Genomic DNA, 25,725 nt, shown 5'->3' with positions numbered 1-25,725 from the left:
GTAACTTCATTGCAGTGTTAATGTAAGCTTTACTTGTGATTAATAAATAAACTTTACTTTTTAAAAATTGGAAGGTTTTGTTGCAATTGTACAGGGTGTTAGTGAGGCCTAACCTGGAATCCTGCATATAGTTTTGATCCCCTTACCTAAAAAGGCTATAGTAACATTGGAAGCAGTCCAAAGGAGATTCATCAGGCAAATTTCTGGGATGAGAGTGTTGTCCTATTGAGAGAGACTAAATAGTCTGGGTCTGTATTCCTTCAGAATTTAGAAGAGTGAGGGGTGACCTAATTCAAACAAAAGGTCCTGACGGGGCTTGACAGGATGGATGATGAGATGTTTTCATGAGTGGGAGAGTCGAACAAGGGGACATAGCTACAAGATAAAGGGCCAGTTATTTAAAACTAAGGTGCACTGAAATTTCTTCTTGCAGAGGGTGGTGAATCTCTGGAGTTCTCTGTCCAAACGTGTGGTGGAAGATGGATCATTAGAAATATTTAAAGTGGTAAAGGATAAATATTTGATAGGTTAAGGTCCAGAGGGTTATGGGGAAATGGCACAATAAAGGAGTTGAGGCCAGCATAAATCAGCCATGATCATATTGAATAGTGGGGTGACTAGAAGGGCCTGGTGGCCTATCCTGCTTCTATTTCTTGTGTTCTAATGGGGGTCATTTGACAACTTTGTGCTCAAGGTGTTTGTAAAACACAGCACAGTGTATGCTGGAATTTTTGATATGTGCCCTTGAGGTCAGTGGGGTGAGAAGCAAGATGTAGAATTGCATGATAATTCAACAGAATTTATAATATTTCCATCGAGTCCATGAAGGAGTGAAAAGCAGATGATTTAAGCTTTTGAACACTGAATGAACATCAAAACAAAATAACAAAATGACATATTTCCTCCAGAAATGCAGGGATGACATTTCCGATGGTTTTGGAAGATTTCTCTAATCCTACTGTGCACTAAACTAGAAAAGTGTTCATTTAGGTGGTGGTTATTTGAGAAATGTTATGAAAAGGCACCCAGTAATCAGAGAGCTGAAATGGAGATGACTAAGCTGAGGTTATGATTCAGATAGGTTGGAAGTATATCACAGTCTTTACTCCAAAGGTACATCAAATAGGTCCTATATGGTATCTATTCAAATCCTTTTCATGGTTTCCTTTGACCTAAGGAACCTTGCTAGAGTCTCTATCACAGTTCATTTATACTCCACAAAAAGCTTCCAAAACTATAAATGATTGAAGTGCTGATCTTGCTCCTCCTTGCATTTGTCACCCAGTCATTTTGTTATAGCTGTAACCGAGTCAGTCAGTCCATTACTCCGAGGTGCAATGACAATGTCCCAGTCATAAAGAATTCAGTAGCAAGTAGCAGAACTACTACAATATTTTGCAGTGAAAGATTTATTTCTAACTTTCTTGCTGTTGGGACAATGAATAGCTAGTCAAGTGGAAATGAGAGAATTAGTGTTCTTTCCCAGCCTCATAGTTAGTTGGAGTCTATTTAATGAAATACATCTGCTTATCCAAAAAAGTGCAATTTGCTTACACAGTATACAAAACATGACAAATACTTGAGGGAGAAAGTCTATTAAACACAGTCAGCAGAAGTGTTTAAAATAACAGAATGCTCAATTCCAGATGATGTTATAAAGTAAAGTGAGAAAAACCAAGTATTTGATTTTGAAGTGTTTAGAGCAACAAAGCTAAATTAGACTTTGCTCCTTAATAGGTTTTTTTCAAACTGCATTTTACAGCTGTGGGTACTATTGATGGTGGTTGTTATAAGTAATATCAAGATCGGTAGTTGATTATGTCATTTTCCAAATGAAAAATACAACCACACTCCATGGCATGTCCACATTGTAACAGTTGCCTGGATTTTCAGCTCAACTTGCCGCTTTTTAAATTCTACCCCTCTGTGTTGTAGCTACGTCGACCGTCACCAATAAGCTGAGTTTTCTCATTTGCATTTGTAGGCTGCAGCATGATTGGGTTCTCCCCATCTGCAACATTAAAGCAACAGGAAATATGAATCAGTGCATTGAAATACTGTCTCGGTTTGCCTCAACCTACAGTTCTGAAGTTTAAAAATATATCATCTGATACTGTGGGCTGGAATTTCGTGATGGAGATGGAAAAAAGGATCTCCATTACGGAGATCACTGCCCACCATATTTTCATTCTGGGAAGGGTGGACTGGGATTAATTCTTCATTCTTCATTCACTGGGACACCAACCTACTTACAATCAAGAATGTTCGGCTCTCAAGGCAACTGGATCCACAGAAGCAATTGGAATGAATTGTTTTTTCCAGATGGCCTCATTATGAATTCTTGGCTAAGCTCCAGAAATTGCTAATTCACTTAGGTCTCAGCAAGGGTCTGCTTACATAGCTGCAGAAGAGAGTGATAGATTTGTTTGAATAATGCATTTATTATCTTGTAATAATCAAATCTTTGAAGAGTTCTTTTTCAATGCCTGTGCGTTTATTGACAAAATATTATGAGGTGTGAAGTTTTTTGTCATTGACCCTATGAATGGCTGTGGTTGATTGACAGTTTTATGAGACGGTAAGAGGGCAATATAATTCAAAGAAAATGTTGAATGGCTGTTTTTTTTTTCAGTTCTCGACTAGGGTGCTCCCATGGTTTATGACTCCTCTGAGGTGCCATTAACCACATCTACTAACTCCATCAAGTTAGTGGGTGGTGGGGTGAGGTGGGGGCAGGGTTGGGAGTGCTCCATGAGTGTTCGCTACCGTCACCTGTACCCCCAGTAAAAAATGGGGAATGGGGATGGAAATCCTGGAATTGGATTTAAAGGCCTCCCAACTTTGCTCACCTCCACGAGAATGTGGGCTTATAGCTAACAAAGCTTTGTGGAAGAGCATACAATGCAATGTTTTTAATTTATTTACTGCGAGTTTTGTTTATGCTGCAGCAAAATTAATGTCTTCTGATCAAAATGGTCATGCTTTATGATACAACAATGTTGAATTTATGTCCCTTTGTTCCCAAAAGAGCGGACATTATTAATTAATTAATTTCACCTCCTGTAAAACCAGACCAACTTCTAGAAATAGTTATATTCTGTTTTTCACATGTACATAATAAATATGGATTTGCACTGCATCAGGAAAAAGTCCTGCTTTCACTGTGCACTTATATGATGTACAGCACGGGCAGTACTGCAAGTATTCAGATGATCATCCACTGCTAAACCATTGATAGAACTTATTTTGGCAGAGAACAGCAGCTGAAGAAACATTCCCTGGTATCAGCTGCTGAGTGAACTGCATGCGGTAGAATGGAATATTATTTCCTATTTTGGAAATGTGCGCACATTTCAGAGTAAAAGAAAATTAATTGTTGCATTATGCTGGATCAGTACCAGCCGATGTGTTGCTTTTACGGGTTTCCTACACAAAATGAATCAAGAAAACAGAATTTAAATACAAGTAGATTTTCAGGAGAGTGAAACATGACCAGTTAAACATGATGATACATGTGGAAGGAATATGATAAGCTCCACTCCAGAGTTGCTATATTTAGATGGTACCTCTTTAAAAATATATCACTTGGCTCCCTCATGTGACTTGTCAAGTAAACTCACCATCTGATTAAATGCAAACTACCAAATTCCCAGGTTCAAAATTTGGTATGTTCAGAGAAGAGATTTTTGTTCCTGGTCACTGTGTAATGCCTTTGTGAACTGTGGTGGTTCACAGAATCTTAGAATCTTACAGTGCAAAAGGAGGCCATTCGGCCCATCGGGTCTGCATCGACCACAATCCCACACAGGTCCTATCCCCATAACCTCATGCATTTACCCTAGCCAGTCCCCCTGTCACTAAGGGGCAATTTAGCATGGCCAATCCACCTAACCTGCACATCTTTGGACCATGGGAGGAAACCGGAGCACCCGGAGGAAACCCAAGGGAACCGGAGGAGTTATTTGGTGAGGACATGATTAGGTTTTGCAGGGATGTCCTCATGTTAGAAAAGCCTGCTGAAATACACTGTTTAGGTTCACACATGAAGAATAGGTACTGACAGTGGCGGTAGCCAGCTCCTGTGAAATTGGACTTCACTTTCTGAGAATGGGGGTGAAGTGGAGCTGAGAAATGGGAAGGTGGGGAGAAAAAATATACAACTCTCAAAAAAGTAAGCCATTGACAGAAAGGTCATTCTGAAAAAATAAACAAAAGAAACTGTTGTCATTCATGGCGGTTAGTCATAGAGTCATAGACCTTTACAGCAAAGAGGTCCTTCAGCCCATCATGTCCATGCCGACCATCAAACACCTATCTATTCTAATCCCATTTTTCAGCACTTGGTCCATAGCCTTGTATGCTATGCCATTTCAAGTGCTCATTTAAATGCTTCTTAAATGTTGTGAGGGTTTCTGTCTCTTAAAACCCTTTCAGGCAGTGAGTTCCAGATTACTCAAAAGTTTTTCCTCAAATCTCCTCTAAATCTAGTGCCCCTTACCTTAAATCTATGTCCCCTGGACACTACTAAGGGGGAAAGTTTCTTGCTATCTGCCCTATCTCTGCTCCTCATAATGTTGTATACCTCAGTCAGATCCTTCCTCAACTTTCACTGTTTTAAGGAGAACAACCCCAGCCTAACCAGCCTCATAGCTAAAAGGCTCCAGCCCAGGCAACATCCTGGTGAATCTTCTCTGCATCCTCTCTCATGCAATCCTGTCCTTCCCATAATGTAGTGGCCTGGTCTGCACACAGTACTCTAGCTGTGGCCTAATGAGCATTTTATCCAGCTCCATCATAACCTCCCTGCTCTTATGTTCTATGCCTCGGCTAATAAAGGCTAGTATTCAACATGCCTTCTTAACCACCTTATCTACCTGTCCCGCTGCCTGTGCATTGTGGACAGCAATAATAGGGACACCTATAAAAGCAGTGCAAGCAAATCAGTCATAGTCACACCACAGTCTCTCATTACTATTGAGTGGTGGAGAGCAGAGTTCTGTGAATACTAACTCAGGCTTTTAGGTGGAACTCTGCCCAGCATCAACCTCTGAATGTGATTTAAATTTATGATGATTATAAGATGTTGAGTCTGGAATAGTTATTTTTCTAATATTTAAACATAGAAAGTTAGTGCGGCAGGCTGTCTGAGGAATTTCAAACCATTCGTAATGCAGTACATTCCTCACTGTACAGATAGTGCCTTGGGTTTATAGATGTGGTGACAGTACATTTTTCCTACTAATCTATGCTGGGTGATTTAAATTTCTAGCAAAACCACAGTGAGAATTTTGTTCCCTGTTAGATATTGACGTCGAGTATGTTTCAGTGGACCACTTAGTGTGTTGATTTTATTCTGTACAGTACAGTTAGAAATTTGTTTCCAAAATGAATTTTAAACTTATTTTTCCACCTGTCCTTTCCAATCAGTCATTTATACATTGCGAGAAATCAAACCCTGTCATTCACATTCAGGCCGTGGCAGTTTTAGCTCTTAGAACAAACAGAAAACACTGCAGATTAATTCAATAAACCACTTGTAAATGGAAGCTAAATAAAGTATAATGGCTTAACTTCTAAAAATAAGCTGTCAGTCTTCCGTTCAACAATAGATGTGACAATGAGTAATAGGCGAGTGAGTTTATCATGAGGCATCCACTGGTGAAAAGATCCTAAATGCTTTGAATTCCCACATAGCAGACTAGATTTAATGCAGCCCATCATGGTGGGAACCACTGTGGCTGGGTCCATTTATTCATGTGAGAAGGGCCCCCTTCAGTCAGTCTCCCGCAGCGGAGAACATCCCCAGGTTAAGTTGGAGGGTGAAAGGGGCTTACTCGCGATTCCCAATCACCGGTGGTGGGATGTCGGCGAGAATCATTAATGAGCCAACTGACACCCTTTATCCATGAGGACACTGCAATTTATCTCAGTGATTTAATGGGAGCCACATGTTTCCCATTCATTTAGAAGGCCACCAGGAAACCCTGTGTCTGCACAGTATTTGGAAAGGTGGAGGAAGTTGGGGGGGGGGGGGGGGGGGGGGGGGAGGTGTTGGGCTCTGAAAGCCATCCCCTTGCCCTTTTCTCTGATCCCGCTGCCCTCCCTCTCTCAAGATCTCCTATGTGCATTCACTCACCTTTGGTCTGGGGTTCCACAATGTTTCTGGGTCTCTGCCATCTGCAATCACCACTCTCGCTGGTGCTGGCAGGACGAGTAGCTGCCAGCCTCTGATTGACCAGAAGCTCCCAGTGGGAGAACTTTCACTGACAAAGACATCAATCTCACAACACCAAGTTAAAGTCCAACAGGTTTATTTGGTATCACGAGCTTTCAGAGCGCTGCTCCTTCATCAGGTGAGCCACTTATCTGATGAAGGGGCAGCGCTCTGAAAGCTCGTGGTACCAAATAAACCTGTTGGATTTAACCTGGTGTTGTGAGACTTCTTACTGTGCCTACCCCAGTCCAATGCCGACATCTCCACATCAAATACATCAATCATGAGGGATGCTGGCCTGTGGCAACCTAAGTGCCTGAGGGGCTCTAGATTCCATCGGATGACCCCCAGGTAACTGACCAGGCTGCAGCCAATCATATTCACCACAGTATTCTATTAGCTGTAAAGTGCCTAGCTGGAAGATGAGATGCTGGAGGAACAACATCTCATCTTCCAGCCTCAACATCGAATTTAACAACTTCAGATGATTAGCTCTACCCCACCTCGACCCCCTTGTTTTCATTTTATTTAATTGTTTACTGTTCTCTACCTTTGACTTTCTTATTGTCTTTCTTCATTTTTCTTCCCCCCACTCTTTCCCCCTACTTTACCCCCCCTTTCCTTATCTTTTCTCCCCCTTTGCTCCCCCTCTCCCCTTTTTTCTAAATTTTACCTCTCTCCCACCCATTCCACCTCCCTCCTCCCCCACATCTTCATCTGTCACAGTTTACCTTCTCATTTCAGCTTCTCTGCCGTTTGGTCATTCACACCCTTTCTTCTCTCTATGGGCAGCCATTAGCAGCCTTTTCCCCTGGTTTCTGTGGCTATGGCCCATCTTTCATCCCCTCACCCTGCAGTATAAATATCTCCCACTTTCTATGCCTTTTAGCTTTGACATAGTATCATCTGGACTCGAAACGTCAGCTCTTTTCTCTCCCTACGGTTGCTGCCAGACCTGCTGAGATTTTCTAGCATTTTCTCTTTTGGTTTGTGCATTTTAAAGATGGTCTAAAAGAAACAGATGAAGGTAGAGAGGTGGAGAGGTTTGGAGACAAAACTTCAGTGTGTGGGATCTGGGCACATCCACCAATGTCAGGGTGAAATGAGGATGCACGACAGGCCAGAGTAAAAGGAAGACAGTGCTTGGGGAGAGGAGAGAGATAGGGAAGAGCAGGGTATTTAAGACATTTAAAGATGGGGATGATCATTTCAGATTGGAGGATTGGGAGTCTCTGTAGGCCAACAAGAGCATATAGGGGAGAGGAACCGAATGCAGGAGAGGAGCCAGAAATATCAGGGCCAAGATTTTGCACATTTTCTTGCCAATTGAGGACTTATAGCAGAGCTTCTTGTCTGTGGAAGGCTCATCCTGAAGGAAAACAGGCATCTTAATAGCCTTTGGCACTTACCATTCTCCATGTCTGTGCGGATTTGTTCTTCCAGGTCCTCTGGTGAGACATAGTATTCATATTCTTCAGCCCCTGGGGACTTGGGTTTACATTTACCAAAGCAACAGTTACAGCAGCAGCAGAGGCAGCAGCAGAAGTAACAGCCAGTGATCAAACCACAGAACACAAAAAGACCCTAAAATGCAAATCAGAAAACAAACAAATGCAACCGATCAGAAGCGATACATAATTTATTTTGTCCCTCTATGTTACTGAACTCTCCGATGTTGAGAGTTATGTGCTGGATTTTCCATTGGTTGTGCTTTGGTAGGTGGGAGGTTACACAACAAGCTCTGTGACTGTCTACGTTGTGCATGACCCTACCTGTGTGAACTCCAAGTTTCCTGCTCCAATAGTCATTAAAGGCACTGGGTTCTTTTACAAAAAATAGGTTTTGCTTTACCTTTGTCTTCCAGACTTAAGGGTGTAGCTACCACATTGAAAATAGGCCCCTCTTTTCCATGAGAATTTCAAAGTATTCTGTTCCTTTAAAGCCTGTCATTAAACACGTAAAACCTTGCTGAGCATATAGACAGAATTAACATTCTGTGATCATTTGTTTTCATACTGACAGCAAACTAGTGGGTGGTTGTTATTCCACTGTGGTCAAATTTGTAATCCATTTTAATAGAAGATTGGACGATGACACAGTATCAGTGCTCTTCCCCCACTTTCCAAGTAAAGAAATAACCCTTCAACTGGTTTAAAAAACAAAATCTTTGGCATTCTAGGAGGTGCACAAAATTTGCATATCTGTCCATATAAAATTAGGAATTTTAAAAAAAATTACTGGATCTGGGTGTCACTGGTCAGCATTTATTGCCGATCCCTAGTCGCCCTGGAGAAGGTGGTGGTGAGCTGCCTTCTTGAACTGCTGCAGTCCCTGAGGTGTAGGTACACCCACTGTGCTGTTAGGGAGGGAGTTCCAGGGTGTTGACCCAGTGACAGTGAAGGAACGGGGGTGATATATTTCCAAGTCAGGATGGTGAGTGGCTTGGAGGGGAATTTCCATGTGGTGATGGTCTTAGCTATCTGCTGACCTTGTCCTTCTAGATGGTAGCAATTTTGGATTTGGAAGGTGCTGCCTAAGTAGGCTTAGTGAGTTCCTGCACTCCAGCTTGTAGATGGTACACACTGCTGTCACTGTTCGTTGGCAGTGGAGGGAGTGCCTGTTTGTGGAAGAGGTACCAATCAAGCAGGCTGCTTTGCCCTGGATGGCATTGAGCTTCAGTGTAATTGGAGCTGCACTCATCCAGGCAAGTGGAGAGAATTCTATCACACTCCTGACATGTGCCTTGTAGATAACGGACAGGCTTTGGGGAGTGAGGAGGTGAATTACTCGCTGCAGGATTCCTAGGCTCTGATCTACTCTTGTAGATACATGGATATTCCAGTTCAGTTTCTAATCAATGCTAACCCCCAGCTGTTGAGAGTGGGGGATTCAGCGATGGTAATGTCACTGAATGTCAAGGGACGATGGTTTGATTTTCTCTTCTTGGAGATGGTCACTTCCTGGCACTTGTGTGGGGCAAATGTTACTTGCCACTTGTCAGCCCAAGCCTGGATATTGTCCAGGTCTTGCTACACTTGGATATGGACTGCTTCAGTATTTGAGGAGTCATGAATGGTGCCGAACATTGTGCAAGCATCAGTGAACATCCCCACATCTGACTTTATGACGGGGAGAGGTTATTGATGAAGCAGTTGAAGGTTTGGCTGAGGACATTACCCTGGAACCTAGATGATTGACCTCCAACAACCAAAACCATTTTCCTTTGTGCCAGATATGACTCCAAACAGCAGAGGCCTTTCCCCATGATTCCCACTAATTCCAGATTTGCGAGGGCTCCTTGATGCCACACTTGGTCAAATGATGCTTTGTTGTCAAGGGCAGTCGTTCTCACCTCACCTCTGGCATTCAGCTCTTTTGTCTATGTTTGAATCGAGGCTGTAATGAGGTCAGGAGCTGAGTGACCGTGGTGGAACCCAAACTGAGCAGCAGTGAGTAGGTTATTGCTGAGCAAGTGCTGCTTGATAGCACTGTTGATGACTCCTTCCATCACTTTACTGATGATCGAGAGTAGACTGACTGGGCATTAATTGGCCGGGTTGGATTTGTTCTGTTTCTTGGGTACAGGACATATCTGGGCAATGTTCCATGTTGCTCAGTAGATGCCAGTGTTGTGGCTGTATACTGGAAAAGCTGGGCTAGAGGTGCAGCAAGTTCTGGAGCACAAGTCTTCAGTATTATTGCTGGAATATTGTCAGGGATATTGTCAGGCCTTTGCCGTATCCAATGACTTCAGCCATAAAGTCACAGAGCACAAAAAAAGGCCCTTTGGCATATCATATCTGGGCGAGTTCCGATATTACATGGAGTGAATCAAATTGGCTGAAGACTGGCATCTGTGATGCAGGGAACTTCAGGAGGAGGCCGAGATGGATCATCCACTCGGCACTTCTGGCTGAAGATTGCTGTGAATGCTTCAGCCTTGTCTTTTACCCTGATATACTGGGCTCCTCCATCATTGAGGATGGGGATATTTGTGGAGCCTCCTCCTCCAGTGAGTTGTTTAATTGTCCACCACCATTCTCGACTGGATGTGGTATGACTGCAGAGCTTAGATTTCATCTGTTGATTGTAGAATCGCTTAGCTCTGTCCATCACTCACTGCTTGTGTTGTTTGGCATGCAAGTAGTCTTGTGATGTAGCTTCACCAGGTTGACACCTCATTTCTTTTAGTAATGCCTGCTGCTGCTCCTCGCATGCTTCTGCACTCATGATCCCCTGGCTTAGTAAGAAGTCTCGCAACACCAGGTTAAAATCCAACAAGTTTATTTGGTATCACAAGCTTTCGGAGCACTGCTCCTTCATCAGGTGGTTTGGTGATAGTGATAGAGTAGGGTTACAGATTATGGTTGAGTACAGTCCTGCTGCTGCTAAAGGCCCACAGTGCCTCATGCATGCCCAGCTTTAAGTTGCTAGATCTGTTTGAAATCCCTCCCATTGAGCACAGGTAGTGGTGCTCAACACGATGGAGGATATCCTCACTCTGAGGACAGGACTTTGTCTCCACAAGGACGGTGCCATGGTCACTATGACCAATACTGTCATGGACAGAAGCATCTGCAGCAGGCAGGTTGGTGCGGATGAGGTCAACTATGTTTTTTGTTATTGTTGGTTCCCTCACCAACCTGCCAGCCGCAGACCTAGTCTAGTAGCTATGTTCTTTATGACCCCCCAGCTCGGTCTGTGGTGCCACTGAGCCACTCTTGGTGATGGACACTGATGTCCCCCCCACCCAGTATACATTCTGTGCCCTCGTCATCCTCACTGCTTCTTCCAAGTGGTGTTCAACATGGAGGAGTCCTAATTCATCAGCTGAGGGGGGAATGGCACAGGGTAATCAGCAAGAGGTTTCTTGCCCATGTTTGACTTGATGCCACTTAACTTCATGGGATCCAGAGCTGATGTTGAGGACTACCAGGGCAAATCCATCCCGGCTGTATACCACTGTGCCGCCATCACCTCTGCTGGGACAGGCCATACCCAGGATGGTGGCGTCTGGGACATTATCTGTAAGGTATGATTCCATGAGTGTGACTATGTCAGGCTGTTGTTTGACTAGCCTGTTTGACAGACCTCCCAATTTTGGCACAAGCCCCCAGATATTAGTAAAAAAGACATTCCAGGGTCGACAGAGCTGGGTTTGCTGCTGTCATTTCTGGTTCCTAGGTCAATGTCAGATGGTCCGTTTGGTTTCATTCCTTTGTGTTTTCTTTGTAGCAGTTGGATACAACTGAGTGGCTTGCTCGCTCATTTCAGAGGGCATTAAGAGTCAACCACATTGCTAATCTAGCCACAAAATTTATTGTTTACAAAAAGATAAGCCCCAAGCCTGTTGTTTTCTATGAGTTACATAATTGCTAATATCGCTCACTGGGTGGGATTTAGGGCAGCGCTTACCCCAAAACCAGAAAATCCCATTCAAGGTCAACAGACATTTGCATGGTTCCCCCCCACCCCCCACTACGATTCCCATGGCGGGCACAATGTGTAAATTCCCCCCACTGTTTAAATCACCCAGATTGGTTTCTATCTTGCAGTCTGTAGTAAAATTTGTACGTGAGCATGAAGTTAAACATATGTTTATGGATAATGTCAGAGAGGGGCAACAAATAGGTGATGAAATGAAAGGAATCCAATATAGATGTTTGCGGTCTCCAAATATGACGGTGCAGGAAAAACAAGAATGGCTATTGCAAGTGTTGCGCTGACTGTCTTCGATGGAGAAGAGTGGAAACATCCAAGAGCAGTCCCACAGGGCTGGATAATAGAGGAGGGAACTGGCAGGAATGGGGGACAATCCAGTCAACATGTTATATGCTGTGTAAGATCAAGAATAATAATGCACCAAAGTCACAGTCACAAAAAGAGTAAGATTGTGGAACAAGTTACCACAAGTAGTTGAGGCGAATAGCATGGATGCATTTAAAGGGAAGTGAGATAAGCACATGAGTGAAAATGGAACTGAAGATTATACTGATAAAGTTTGATGAATAGAGATTAGAGGAGGTTCAGATATAGTATAAACACTGGCATGGCTGGGCAGAATGGCCTGTTTTTGTGCCTCAATGCAATGTGGCAGTGATGGAGGAGGCAAGGAACTGAAAGATGCACAGCTTTTCTATGAGTTAGCAAAAGATAATCATTGTGTAATGTTAATATAACTAATTCAGGTTGTATTCTTTGCTGCATCTTCACAAATTTTAGAGTAAAATAATCAAATGCAGTACAGGGAGTTAAGGGAAAGACCACTTTTTGGGTGAACATTTTGAATTTCAATTTTTCTTCCATGTGATTGGATGTGTAAAATAAGACAAATATTCTTCAGAATCGTCTCTGTCATGCTCAACTTTGCTGCCACAAGTGTCCAGTTTATGCAAGAAAGTTCGAAGCAGAGTTGTGTGCATTGCACCCAATAATAATCCTCTCCCTCAGTAAATGGGAGATTATAAAATAATTAAAATATGGCTCCAGTGTTGAGGAACTTCAGTTATGAAGATAGATTGGATAAATAAAGACAGTTCTTCTTTGAGAAAAGAAGGCTGAGAAGAGATTTGATAAAGGTGTTCAAAATCATGAGGGGTCAGGACAGAGCAGGTCTGGAATGCTGGAATGGAGAGTTAGGTGGAGGCAGGTTCAACTGAAGCATTCAAAAGGGAATTAGACAGTTATGTGAAAAGGAAGAATGTGCAGGGTTACAGGGAGAAGGTGGGGGAATGGTGCAGATGAGTCACTCATTTGGAGAGCTGTTGCAGGCACGATGGGCCAAAGGGCTCCTTCTGCACTGTAACAATTCTGTGATGTTGGAATTGCACAATGGGGCAGGGTTTTAGCATTCACACACAGTGCACTGCAGAATGATCAGGTCCAATACCAGTATCATTACTATGGTTATTACTGCAGTGATTTTCTGATCTCATCCCTGCCCTCCATGGGAAAAGGAGGGAAAAGATCAGGGAGTAAAATTTCCATGGAAATTTTCCCAATGGCCCAACGTTGCTTTGATGCAAACAACCAGACAAACATGGCCATTTACACTGGGGATGATTTACATTGCATCCAGCAGAGGGAATGGGATGGGTGACCCCTGAAAATCACAGTGCTGAGCTTATGCCTATTTCAGGATTGCAATCCTCCTGCTGCCACTTCCAATTGGTCATGGAAACAGGCAACCAGAGCACGCTGGTTTAAGGCAGGAGTTTCATTAAAATGTGATTCCCAATGCAATTTTCAGGGATCAACAGGTGGAGTGTGTGAGATCCACAATCTGCCCAATGGTATGAGATCCAATAGTCCTTAAAGAAGCTGCACAAAATAAATAGTGAGTTTCTGTCTTTCTACTGACTCTTGTAGAGTTGGGGCAGCAGGAACGATCTGCCTGGTCCCACAAAAATCTTCCCACCCCACCTCCCATGATTGGGGCTTGGGAAGAGAGACAAAGTCTGATTCAGGCTTGCCGCACATTTGATGACATTTATGCACTTGCCAAATGCGAATGTGATCCAACTATGTTAATAGCTGCAGCCTCTGGTGAATTTACCAGGCCCATGACTCAATCAATCAGCTCACCACCCAACCAAGGCCAGTTTATAATGGAAAGTATCACCCTTGCCCACTCTCTCCAGGGGTTCTGGTGATCTTGTGACAAGCGGACAGGAAAGCCCTGTAATAGTTTCCATTGAAAAAAATCACCCTGAGTCATTTAAAACTTTAACATAACATGGGATCGTTTTATGTAGGAAGGTTTTGGGCCAAGTGACATATTCTGGATAGGCAAGACACGATGGAGGTGATTCTTCCAGCCCGCTGTGCTGCTCTGGCAGTGTAACAGGCCAGGAGACATCAGCGGAGGCTGTTTAGCGGGCACCCCGCTGGGCGACACGGCCTCCATGTGTCTCCGCTGCCACTCTGCATAGGGATCGCGGGTTAGGGGGAAGGGGAGGGAGGGGAGGAGCTGATCGGGGCTGGCCATCGGGGTGCAGGAGCTGCGGGGGAGGTAGGGAGGGGGGGTGAGTACAGGGAGATCGGGGCGGGCCGAGGGGCTGTCCTGGAGATGACCAGGAGGCCAGGGTGGGTGGGGAGCTCTGTAAGCCAGCGATGGGGGGTGGTGGCTGTGCTGGCCAGCAATTGAGCTGGACAGCGATCGGGAGGCTGGCAGTGCGGGGCTACTGTGCCAATCTCCTCTATGACAGATCTTCACATACGCGGTGGCCCGCTCAGCGCTATGCTGCCAGCCTTGCCAACAGAAATAGGCCCCGCCCCCAGATTTTCAGTGTGAATCTCCCACACTCTGTGTATCACAGAGTGTCTCAGGGAGATTCATTTTGAAAATCCCACTAAAAATACTAGCGGGTGTTACTCCAGTAATCCAGAATCCCAGCCAGTGTCTTTTTGTAGTGGAGCCTCTAGCGGCAGTTGGCACTGGTGGATGAGAGCACCAAACAGGGGGACCGATTATCCCCTCTGAGTCCCTCCCTGCAGGGAGCAGGCTCTTTGTCAAGCTGAGGGTCAGAGCTAGATGTCATGAGGCAAGGGAGAAAGTAGCCAGGACAAAGCCAGGACCGGTGAGTGGCAGTGTGACAGGAGCCTAGGGTAGCTTGAAGCCCCCTGAAGGTGGCTGAAGAACCAGGAAAGAGAATTGCGACCTAGCCAGACTGACTGGCAGTCTGAGAAGCCTCATGTAGAGAGAGAGAGAGAGGGGAACAGGATGGCAGCAAAACAAACCTGAACACAACTGGTGAGGAGCTGAGGCCCTGACCAGGACAGAGATCTGGAGCATCGGTGGTGAATATTCTCTGTAAATAATTTGTTAGATTTATATTGCCCCTTGACATTTAAACATGGGGGTGATAATTTCAGATTGGAGGATTCCAGTTTTGATTCCAGTGGAATAAAGGAACTTTTTTTTAAACTTTGTGCTGTTTGTGTGCTTAAACCATAAGTTGCATTTTGAACCTATATGTAAACCAGTGAACATGTTGCATTGAAAGCACTTAAATTTTTATCATGAAAATTCCGGTTTCCTTCTTTTTGAATTTTGACCTTTTCAAACCGCAGCTTTGATGTAACTTACAGCAGCACAAAATATTACTGTACATTAAAACAAAATAAAAAGAAAAACAAAAGTTACCTTTGCCCACCAGCTAGACAGCATGAAGTACGTGTTCACATTCTCTTCACCAAACTGTTCAGCTACGTAGAGTCCCAAGGAGCCATATTTGTCATAAATGTTTCGTTTGGTTATATCTGACAATATTGAATGAGCATTGTTGATCTCTTTGAATTTATCAGATGCATCTGGGTTGTCAAGGTTTTTGTCTGGATGGTGTTTCAAAGCAAGTTTTCTGTGGAATGTGACAACCACGAGATTTAAATGTGTCTAAAAACTGGCTGAGCAGTGCATTTCTTAACGGTTTAAATCATTCAAATATGTTCAAAATTTTCATTGCAAGTTTGCACATTTCCCCAATGCCACACACTACAACAGGTAGACAACCCCTTCAGAGATTTTTGTCAACTTAGCTGCTCTTAGGCCAGTTGCAAGTTGAAAATAGCCGATAAAGTGATATTTCCCTTTCTGTCTCTGGAGAAAATTTTGACCTCAATTTGATCCCTTTATAGGAACTCGACAATTGAAAAATCATAACAATGAACCTATTGCCAAGAATTTCCTTCTTTTGATTGCCAACCATGCCCTAGGTAACCCCGAATCCACGGTTTAATCATTTTCCAAAGCTCTCCAGTTTCAAGAAGTTTGCCTTTGGATTGAAAAACTGAAAATGTCACTCCATTATTTAACAAAGGAGGACAGGGGAATCAGGAAACTATGGTTTCTGTTGTTTAATGCAATTTGTGCATAAGTTACTGGAATCTATTGACTGAGCATTTTAATAAGTATGAGCGAATCAGAGAGTCAGCATCAATTTGGAAAGGGTAGGTAATCTAAAAAAATTTTTGAAGCTGTCACAAAAATAGTTAACAAAAAAGTGTCCATGGATATTATCTGTATAAACTTCAAGGAGCCATTGGACAGGAAATCACCTGAACTCTTCAGGCGGTTTCTGCTCACCTGGTACATACCCTGGAGACCTAATGTGATTCACATTGGCATACTGACATGAATGGACAATCTAATGCCTAATAATATTTAAATGTATTAAAATGGGGGTTCCAACACTCGAAGTCAGGATTCCTGTTACACCATTGACAGGAACAATCGGAACAGGAAATTCCACTGGCGTAAATAGTATTTTGGGACCCCCCTGTGAGATTTCTCGCTCCTGCCCCCACCCTGAAAAGGAGCAGAAAATCCCTCCTTACAATTTTATTTTATTTCATCCCACAATGGTTCCAAGATCTGCCACGATAATTTGGCATGGGGGGTGGTGAGGGAAAAGGGTGGTAGGTGGGGGTCATGTAGTAGCATGAGTTAGTACCAAGCTGACATGGACAATTTAAAGGGTCAGGGGGTGAGTGGGAGGTGTTGGGTTAGCATGAGTTGGCACTAGGTTGGCAAAGGGGTTATAAGGAGCCATGGATGTGACTAGAGTGGCATAAATTGTCATGGTGGGAATGAGGGGCCATGGGTTTGGGTAGGTGGAAATAGGTTGGCATGGAGATATGAGAGGCCATGGGGTTGGGTGAGGTGGCTTGAGCTGATATGTCTTGGATGGGGAAAGTTTGGAGTGAGTGGCTTTGAAGGGTGAGGGCTGGTGGACTGTTTTTTAGTTTCTTGTTTTATTAAGGTAGGTCAAAATCCCAGAGCAAAGCTTCCAGCCTTTTAACCAGCTTGCCTCAACTCCTGGCAGTCCCTGTGGCTGTGGTGCAGGACACCAAAAACAAATCTGTAAAAGCTAGAGCACAGGTACAAAAAGCAAAAAAAAAGGAAAATGTAATATTGACATTTAGCTCAAGAGGCTGGGATTCAAAGCCAAGAAAATTATGCCCAATTGTACAGAGCTGCAGTCAAACCCCATCTGGAGTTCTGAGTTCAGTTTCAGTCACAAAACTTCAGGAAAGATATGTTGGGCTTGGAAAGGGTACAACTCAGCAGAATGTTACAATGGCTTAAAGGGTTAATGTTTGTGGACAGATTGCATCAATATGGCTTATAATCCCATGAATTGAGATAGATGAGGGGTGACCTAGTTGAAAGATTTTCAAGGAGTTGACTGAGTAAAGAGAGATGCTGGACCGGATTTTCATCTATGAGGTGGGAATCAGGAGTTCAGGGATTTCCTGACATTGTGATCCCCTCCTGCCACTCCCCCCTTCCCCATGCTATTTTCGCGATGGAGAGTTGGGGATGGGTTAGAGCTGGAGAGACAGCCAGTGCCAAGGCGGCCAATTTAAAGGGCCTGCCTCCATTCGCTGAGACATTGATCCAGTTCCGGAGATGAGTGTGAGGCCGCCTGACTCTCACCCCTTAACCCTCCCTTCAGTCACATACCCCTCCTTATCTCTCAACTATACCTCCCCCCAAACCCACTTATCCAATATTTACTGTGAACAGAACTCACAAGCCCTATAATAGCATTGGGAATTCTTTGCGAAGCTTATAAATCTGTCTAAGTAAACAAAAAGTGTTTGAAAATAACTTTATAAAGTTATTTAAGCTCATAAATTTGTCAAACAGCAGAATTCCAGACATGAGGTGAGAATGACTGGCCTTGACATCAAGGCCCCATTTGACTTAAGTGTGGCATTAAGGAGTCCTAGCAAAACTGTAGTCTATGGGAATCAGAGGGAAAACACTCCATTGGTTGGAATCATATCCAGCACAAAGGAAGATGTTTATGGTTGTTGGAAGCCAGTCATCTTAGCTCCAGGACATAACTATAGGAGTTCTTCAGGATTGTGTCCTACGTCCAACCATCTTCAGCTGCTTTATCAAGTCCATCATAAGGTCAGAAGTGGGGGTGCTCGCTGATGATTGCACAATGATCAGCACTATTCAAGGCTCTTCAGATACTGAACTAGTTCATGTCCATATGCAACAAGGTCTGGACAATATCCAAGTTTGGGTTGACGAGAGGCAAACTTGACATTCAATGGTATTACCACCAATGAATCCCCCAACATCTTGGGGGGAATTACCATTCACCAGAACCTTAACTGATCTAGCCATATAAATACTGCGGCTACAAGAGCAGGTCAGAGGCTAGGAATCTTGCAGTGAGTAACTCATTTCCTAACTCCCCAAAACCTGTCCACAATCTGAAAGGCACAAGTCAGGAGAGTGATAGAATACCCTCACCTTATTTGGATGAGTGCAGCTCCAACAACACTCAAAAAGCTGGACACCATCCAGGACATAGCAACATATTGATAAATATGTGCTCCCTCCATCACCGATGCACAGCAGCAGCAATGTGCACCATCTACAAGGTGCACTGCAGGGACTCACCAAACCTCCTTAGACAGCACTATCCAAGCCCTTGAACACTACCATCCAGAAGGACAAGGGTAGCAGATGCCTGAGAATATCACCACCTGGAAGTTCCTGTCCAAGTCACTGAACAACCTGACTTGGAAATGTATTGCTGTTCGTTCACTGTTGCTGGGTCAAAATCCTGGATCTCGCTCCCTAACAGCACTGTGGCCATACCGACACCACATGGACAGTAGCAGTTGAAAAAGGCAGCACACCATCACCTTTTTAAGGGCAATTAGGGATCAGCAATAAACACTGATCTAGCCAATGAAGCACACATCCTTTAAATTAATAAAGAAAATAGCTGCTTAACAGAATCCATTAGTATGTTTGGAATTTGGAACTCAGCCAAGTATTCATAATGAGATTCATTTCAACCACTGCTCCAACAAAACCTCATGAGTTGAATACATTTAACCCTTTGAAGACAGTAAGATGCTCAGCCATCTGTCAAAGCTTTGAAACAGCCAAACAACCACCTGAGCGAGACATCAAGGAAAATATGAAGGCAAAGGGAACAATTTATACAATCAAATCTGAATTTCATTTTAGTGCAACGCAGAAGAGCACTTTATCACGTGGATAATGTATTTTAATGCATCTGAAGACTTTAGTACTTTCATAATGCTGTTCAATTTAACAGTCATTTATCTATTCAAAATAAAGCAATATCCTCAATAACAGCGTTAAAACAAAAATAACTTATGATACAGCATTTCATTATGGTATGTGAAATTGGCAAAACCTTTGAATTTAGCTATCATATGGTTTCTCACTCTAAACGGAGCAGAGAAGGCTCAAAGGGCCAAATGGCCTACTCCTGCTTCTAGTTTCTATGGAAACCATGGTTCCCCCGTGGTTCACAACGTCTGTCAGCTGGTTCACCTTCCAAAAGTGGCCTGACGCCTTGAAAATTGCAGGTCTGAAATGACCACTCATGCAATGGGGCCAACAATGTTGGGACAGTTAGGTGCAGGCTCGTAACCAGCCCCACTTTTCCTTGCTGATGAAAATTGCTGGAGCCAGGAATATGAGCGGAATGCCCAAAATCAGGTCACGGCTGCCATTTTTAATGCTGCCAATCGCAATTCAGCCACATCAGGACGGCAAAATCTGGCTGCTTATTTCCCTGATGGTGGAGTTCTGAACAAAAGGGACACAATTTCACAGTTAGTGCTAGTGACAGGAGGACTCATTTTTTCCCCCACACAATAGGTCATGAAAATCTGGTATTCACTTCCCCAAAAAGGCTATGGATGCTCAGCCATTTAACCTTTTTAAGTGGGCGAATCGATAGACTTTCATTGGACAAGGATATCAAGGGATATTGAATATTGGTGAGTAAATGGAATTTGCGGTACAGCTAAACTAGAGAACAGGATGGAGAAGTTGAATGGCCTATTCTTGCCCCTACGTACTACCTTCTCACATATGTGAATGCAGGTACACAGCCTGTATATTACAAAATATGTTTTAAAGTTGTACAGCTAAGTCAGGTGAGTTTTGTCAGGTGTCTGAAATACTGAATGGAGCAATGTGCAAAAATGAAAAGTTCCATCTTGGTGAAGAAAAACTGGAAATAACCAATAGTCCATGCTTGAATATCTGTCTACCAATGACGTGGTGGTGAGGTCAGTCATGGAGAATTCTGTGATCAAGGCCATCTCACGTGACTAATAAGGATAGTGAAGAATGAGGGGAAATTAATGCAGATGTGCATTTGTGAAAAACTAAATTACATAAACAAATATAATTGCACTAAACCAATGTCAGGAGTTTCAGAACCAGTGTTGAAAGTATCTGGCAGTATCACCCTTGCACAATATTTGCTGAAAACTACCTCATCTCTTATTCATTTTAGATCACAACTTGAGCTTATTTTTGCTTTCCAATTTGTCCTTCTTACAGGCACTGTAGGACAAGGTGATGCACACCAGAGGCAGCCGGAGCTAACCAAAGTTGGTCAGCCATGTCTGTATATCCCAGCCTCCATGGAGGAGGTGGTGCTGACTAATATCGAGACAGCCATTGCTGAAGCATTGGCCACAGACAGGTCTGAAACCATTAAGATGGCAGAAGATTCATTTCTTATCTCGCATCTCCCTCATCCCATACTCACTTCTGTTTTACAAGATGGAGATGGTGTACACATATACTTCTTACCCTTCTTCCTGCACCACATTTCCTTTTGTTATTATTTGGACAGCCAGAACTGCCCAGTCTTTATTCACTTATGAGCTTTCATTTACACCGACACACATGTGGTGTGCAACTTTTTTATATTCATTAAATGTAGGCGTCGCTGGCTGGGCCAACAGTTATTGCCCTTCCCTACTTGCCCATGACCTGAGTGGCTAGGCCATTGCAGAGGGTATTTAAGAGTTAACCACATCTCTTTGAAGTAATATGTGGCTCAGACTGGGTAAGGATGGCAGATTTCCTTCCATAAAGAACATTAGTGAACCAGTTGGATTTTTACGACAATGGTTTCATGGTCATCATCAGGCTTTTAGTACCAGATTTTTATGGAATCTAAAATTCACTATCTGCCATGGTGGGATTCAAACTCAGGTTCCTGGATTACTTGTCCAGTGACAATACCACAGAAGCCTCGTCGAAGTGCTTATAGGCCTTGAGTGGTGAGGGGCTGGGGGGGTGGTGAGGAGGAGTAGTGGAGGAAGTTCCAATCGCAGAGGCATCTCTCAGAGACGGGTACCTGGATCCAAAAAGCAAGCATGAAGGCACTTGCCTCGTGAATCCACCAGGTCATCACCTCCAGGAAGTTGCCATGTTATCTGATATTTAGAATCCTAAAGTTGAAAGTGCAAGTTGAAAAACTGAATGACAATGAGGCTCACTCATATTTAAAGTTTCAACCTGCCTCCTTGGATCAGGGTTGGTTGGCCGCCCAGCTTCCAGACTCAGTTAAAGCTAACACTGGGCAGGTCTATATCGCAAGGGGGATAGAATATAAAAGCAGAGATGTCTTGCTGCATCTGTACAGGGCATTGGTGAGGCCGCAGCTGGAATACTGTGTGCAGTATTGGTCCCCTTATTTGCGGAAGGATATATTGGCCTTGGAGGGAGTGCAGAGAAGGTTCACCAGGTTGATACCAGAGATGAGGGGTGTTGATTATGAGGAGAGACTGAGCAGATTGGGTTTGTATTCGTTGGAATTTAGAAGGCTGAGGGGGGATCGTATAGAGACCTATAAGATAATGAAGGGGCTGGATAGGGTAGAGGTGGAGAGATTCTTTCCACTTAGAAAGGAAACTAGAACTAGAGGGCACAGCCTCAAAATAAAGGGGGGTCAGTTTAGGACAGAGTTGAGGAGGAACTTCTTCTCTCAGAGGGTGGTGAATCTCTGGAATTCTCTGCCCACTGAAGTGGTGGAGGCTACCTCGTTGAATATGTTTAAATCACGGATAGATGGATTCCTGATCAGTAAGGGAATTAGGGGTTATAGGGATCAGGAGGGTAAGTGGAACTGATCCACTTCAGATCAGCTATGATCTTATTGAATGGCGGGGCAGGCTCGAGGGGCTAGATGGCCTACTCCTGCTCCTATTTCTTATGTTCTTATGTTCTAACACTGGGCAGGTCGGAGTTGGTTTCAGTTTGGGAAGAAGATTTTCAAGACTCGAGCTCCCCACATGACTCAATCTTGCCTGTTTTTTCAAAGTTAAAATTCAGCTCAACATTTCTCTACGTGGCCCAGTGTCAAATGTTGTATCATAAAGCTCCCGTCAAGTGTCTTGAGATATTTTACGACTCTAAGGTGTTATATAAATGCAAGTTGTTATTAAAACAACTGTGGAAAGCGTCAAACACTTGTAGATTTGGACCAACAGGCAGAATATGCCATTCAGCAACTAATCTGTAAGGAATTGCTGCTCCTTCTATAGAACATCGGTGAAGGTCGACCTGCTGCTGACTTCAGAATCATTGTCAGCTTCCTGGTTTGCAGCTGCGGGGCTGAGTGAGGCTAAAAGAGAGCACTGGCTGGAATGTTGAGCTTCAAAATGACATTGCTGTTATCAGATCAGCCTTTTGTGCCATTCTTCTGGAGAATGTTCATCATCAGTTCTCTAATGCCAGCACCAATATAGCTCCTGGTGTAATTTGTTTCCAGTGTATGCCTGCATGCCACCTTGGAGCTGTAAGGGCATTAGTACTGCCCAAAATTAGGCACCACCAGCCTAATTTCTCACCCACTATACCCGATCTAATTTCTCACTCTCTCCTCATACTCTGATTGATAGCAATGCTTCTTCCTCTCCCCATTAATTCAACCTGGCATCATTCTTCCCCATCAAACTTGTTAACACTTCATGAAGTCGTCCAATTCAAGCTGCTACTTTATTCACTCCTCATCAGAATCTGTGCTATCATCGCACCTTCTCCTAGTTCATTCTTAACAGTTTCCCTCTCTGTTAATATTGGAACCCTCCTTTCTCCCTGTGCCAAAATGCTGTTCCAAGCTTCTCTCCTCTTCCACCATCCTTAACCTTTCCCCTTTCCTTCATTACCACCAATGTCTTTCCACCTCAATTGCGATCACTTCTCTCTTTTCTTGCCGTTTAGTTTTCCATCCTGACTCAGTACCGTCCCACCTTGCTCCCATCCAAATCTGGCCACGAAAGCACCAAGCCAGTCACTCTATTCACTGCTGCACATATTACCGGCAAGAACTGCTGGATCACTGCACACTGCAAATGGGAAACTAAAGTTCCTGTCTACAAGAGACCAACACAAGCAGCAATGAGAGACGGACAGATCCAGATAGAAGCATTAATTAGGAGAGTGGCGAGGGAAGGGGGAGGGGAGGTTTATGCCAATTTCTGTCAACATATACTGACAAGAACTCCAAAATGCTGTCTGATATTTGGCATGCATGTAAAATGCGACTGCTCCAAGCAGTTGCTTTGTGAAAGTAATGCAGTGGAACGCATGCCGAAACATAACTTGTTGTTCTCTCCTCGATCTATCCTGATTGGCCTTCAGTCCATAGAAGGGCTTTTTGAGCTTGATTGTAATAGTTCTGGTGAATGGGACCAGAATTTAAAATTTACTTCCCAGTATTTTGATCCTGATACAATACTTTGGTGTGGGACTTGGTAAACTGTTCGACATACCGATAGGATTTTTTAATCTCCTCGTGTGACGCTCCTTTCTCTAGGCCCAGAATTTGGTAAAGTGCTTCTCCAGATGTAGAAAGTGCTCGTTGTCTTTGTTCAGCCATTTTAACTTAGGTCTGTTTCTGCCAGCTTTCTGAAAAACAGAATTATATTCATCAAGCCAATTACACTGGCGACGAAAGGATAGACTGATATATTTATTTAACAATTAATATCAGACAAATCAGCTGACAAGATTGGTTTTTGCCTGCGTGGAGTACGCTCGGTGGAAAGTTTTTACATTCCAATTCCTGACAGTTTTTTCGACTTGAAGCTTATAACAACATCCTGAATGAACTAAAAGGCAGTCTTGACAAAAAGACGTCCCAGCAGGACCAGAAATACACGGCTTGAAAGCTCGCTGTATGCTTATGAAATACTCTGCAAACCTTTTGTCTTTCTGTCGTGGGACAAGGAATGAATCATCAGCTGCTATAAACTGGAGATGGAATATTCCCAGTGACACAGGCAAACACAAACCATACTGCCGAGCGCAGTGTCACATTAAGTAACTTTGTGCAGAGGCACACCTGTGGGTTAAGAGAAAAAATTCACCGCACAGACTATGCAGGCGGCAAATATGCAGCTTTGCAGAGAGAGCTGGCAAGACGTCAGTGTGGCGTTCACACTCTGATACACAGCAGCCCGGGTTCACACTCTGATACACAGCAGCCCGGGTTCACACTCTGATACACAGCAGCCCGGGTTCACACACTGATACACAGCAGCACAGGTTCACACACTGATACACAGCAGCCCGGGTTCACACTCTGATACACAGCAGCCCGGGTTCACACACTGATACACAGCAGCACAGGTTCACACACTGATACACAGCAGCCCGGGTTCACACTCTGATACACAGCAGCCCGGGTTCACACTCTGATACACAGCAGCCCGGGTTCACTCTCTGATACACAGCAGCACAGGTTCACACTCTGATACACAGGAGCCTGGATTCACACACTGATACACAGCAGCACGGGTTCACACACTGATACACAGCAGCCTGGATTCACACTCTGATACACAGCAGCCCGGGTTCACTCACTGATACACAGCACCCCGGGTTCACACTCTGATACACAGCAGCCCGGGTTCACACTCTGATACACAGCACCCCGGGTTCACACTCTGATACAGCACCCCGGGTTCACACACTGATACACAGCAGCCCGGGTTCACACACTGATACACAGCACCCCGGGTTCACACTCTGATACACAGCAGCCCGGGTTCACACTCTGATACACAGCAGCCTGGGTTCACACACTGATACACAGCACCCCGGGTTCACACTCTGATACACAGCAGCCCGGGTTCACACTCTGATACACAGCAGCCCGGGTTCACACACTGATACACAGCAGCCCGGGTTCACACTGATACACAGCAGCCCGGGTTCACACTCTGATACACAGCAGCCCGGGTTCACACACTGATACACAGCAGCCCGGGTTCACACACTGATACACAGCAGCCCGGGTTCACACTCTGATACACAGCAGCACGGGTTCACACTGTGATACACAGCAGCCCGGGTTCACACACTGATACACAGCAGCCCGGGTTCACACTCTGATACACAGCAGCCCGGGTTCACACACTGATACACAGCAGCCCGGGTTCACACTCTGATACACAGCAGCCCGGGTTCACACACTGATACACAGCAGCCCGGGTTCACACTCTGATACACAGCACCCCGTGTTCACACTGTGATACACAGCAGCCCGGGTTCACACACTGATACACAGCAGCCCGGGTTCACACTCTGATACACAGCAGCCCGGGTTCACTCACTGATACACAGCAGCCCGGGTTCACACACTGATACACAGCAGCCCGGGTTCACACACTGATACACAGCAGCCCGGGTTCACTCA

The 25,725-nt window shown here is 44.2% G+C and overlaps 1 protein-coding gene across 1 annotated transcript; it reads right to left on the bottom strand.

Annotated features, from left to right (window-relative positions):
- Positions 1 to 1,916: 1,916 nt before the first annotated feature.
- On the bottom strand, positions 1,917 to 23,904 carry LOC144496116 (dnaJ homolog subfamily C member 5-like). Its single transcript, XM_078217089.1, has 4 exons — positions 23,798 to 23,904; positions 15,360 to 15,573; positions 7,624 to 7,798; positions 1,917 to 2,011 (listed from the first exon to the last, which is right to left on the bottom strand). The coding sequence occupies exons 1-4, from the start codon at positions 23,902 to 23,904 to the stop codon at positions 1,917 to 1,919; spliced, it is 591 nt and encodes a 196-aa protein (XP_078073215.1).
- Between the last annotated feature and the right edge of the window lie 1,821 nt (positions 23,905 to 25,725).

This window comes from Mustelus asterias, chromosome 7, assembly GCF_964213995.1.
Source record: "Mustelus asterias chromosome 7, sMusAst1.hap1.1, whole genome shotgun sequence".
In the NCBI taxonomy this organism is placed as follows: Eukaryota; Metazoa; Chordata; class Chondrichthyes; order Carcharhiniformes; family Triakidae; genus Mustelus; species Mustelus asterias.
Note: the sequence above shows the minus strand (reverse complement) of the source record. Positions and strands in the feature narration are given on the sequence as shown.

What these genes read in the sequence shown, in the direction of transcription:
- LOC144496116 (XM_078217089.1), bottom strand. Translation starts at nt 23,904, where the DNA reads ATGGCTGAACAAAGACAACGAGCACTTTCTACATCTGGAGAAGCACTT. An exon ending in TGTCTAGCTGGTGGGCAAAG is followed by an intron (nt 7,799 to 15,359) that starts GTAACTTTTGTT and finishes TTTGCATTTTAG; the next exon opens with GGTCTTTTTGTGTTCTGTGG. An exon ending in CCGCACAGACATGGAGAATG is followed by an intron (nt 2,012 to 7,623) that starts GTAAGTGCCAAA and finishes TTAATGTTGCAG; the next exon opens with ATGGGGAGAACCCAATCATG.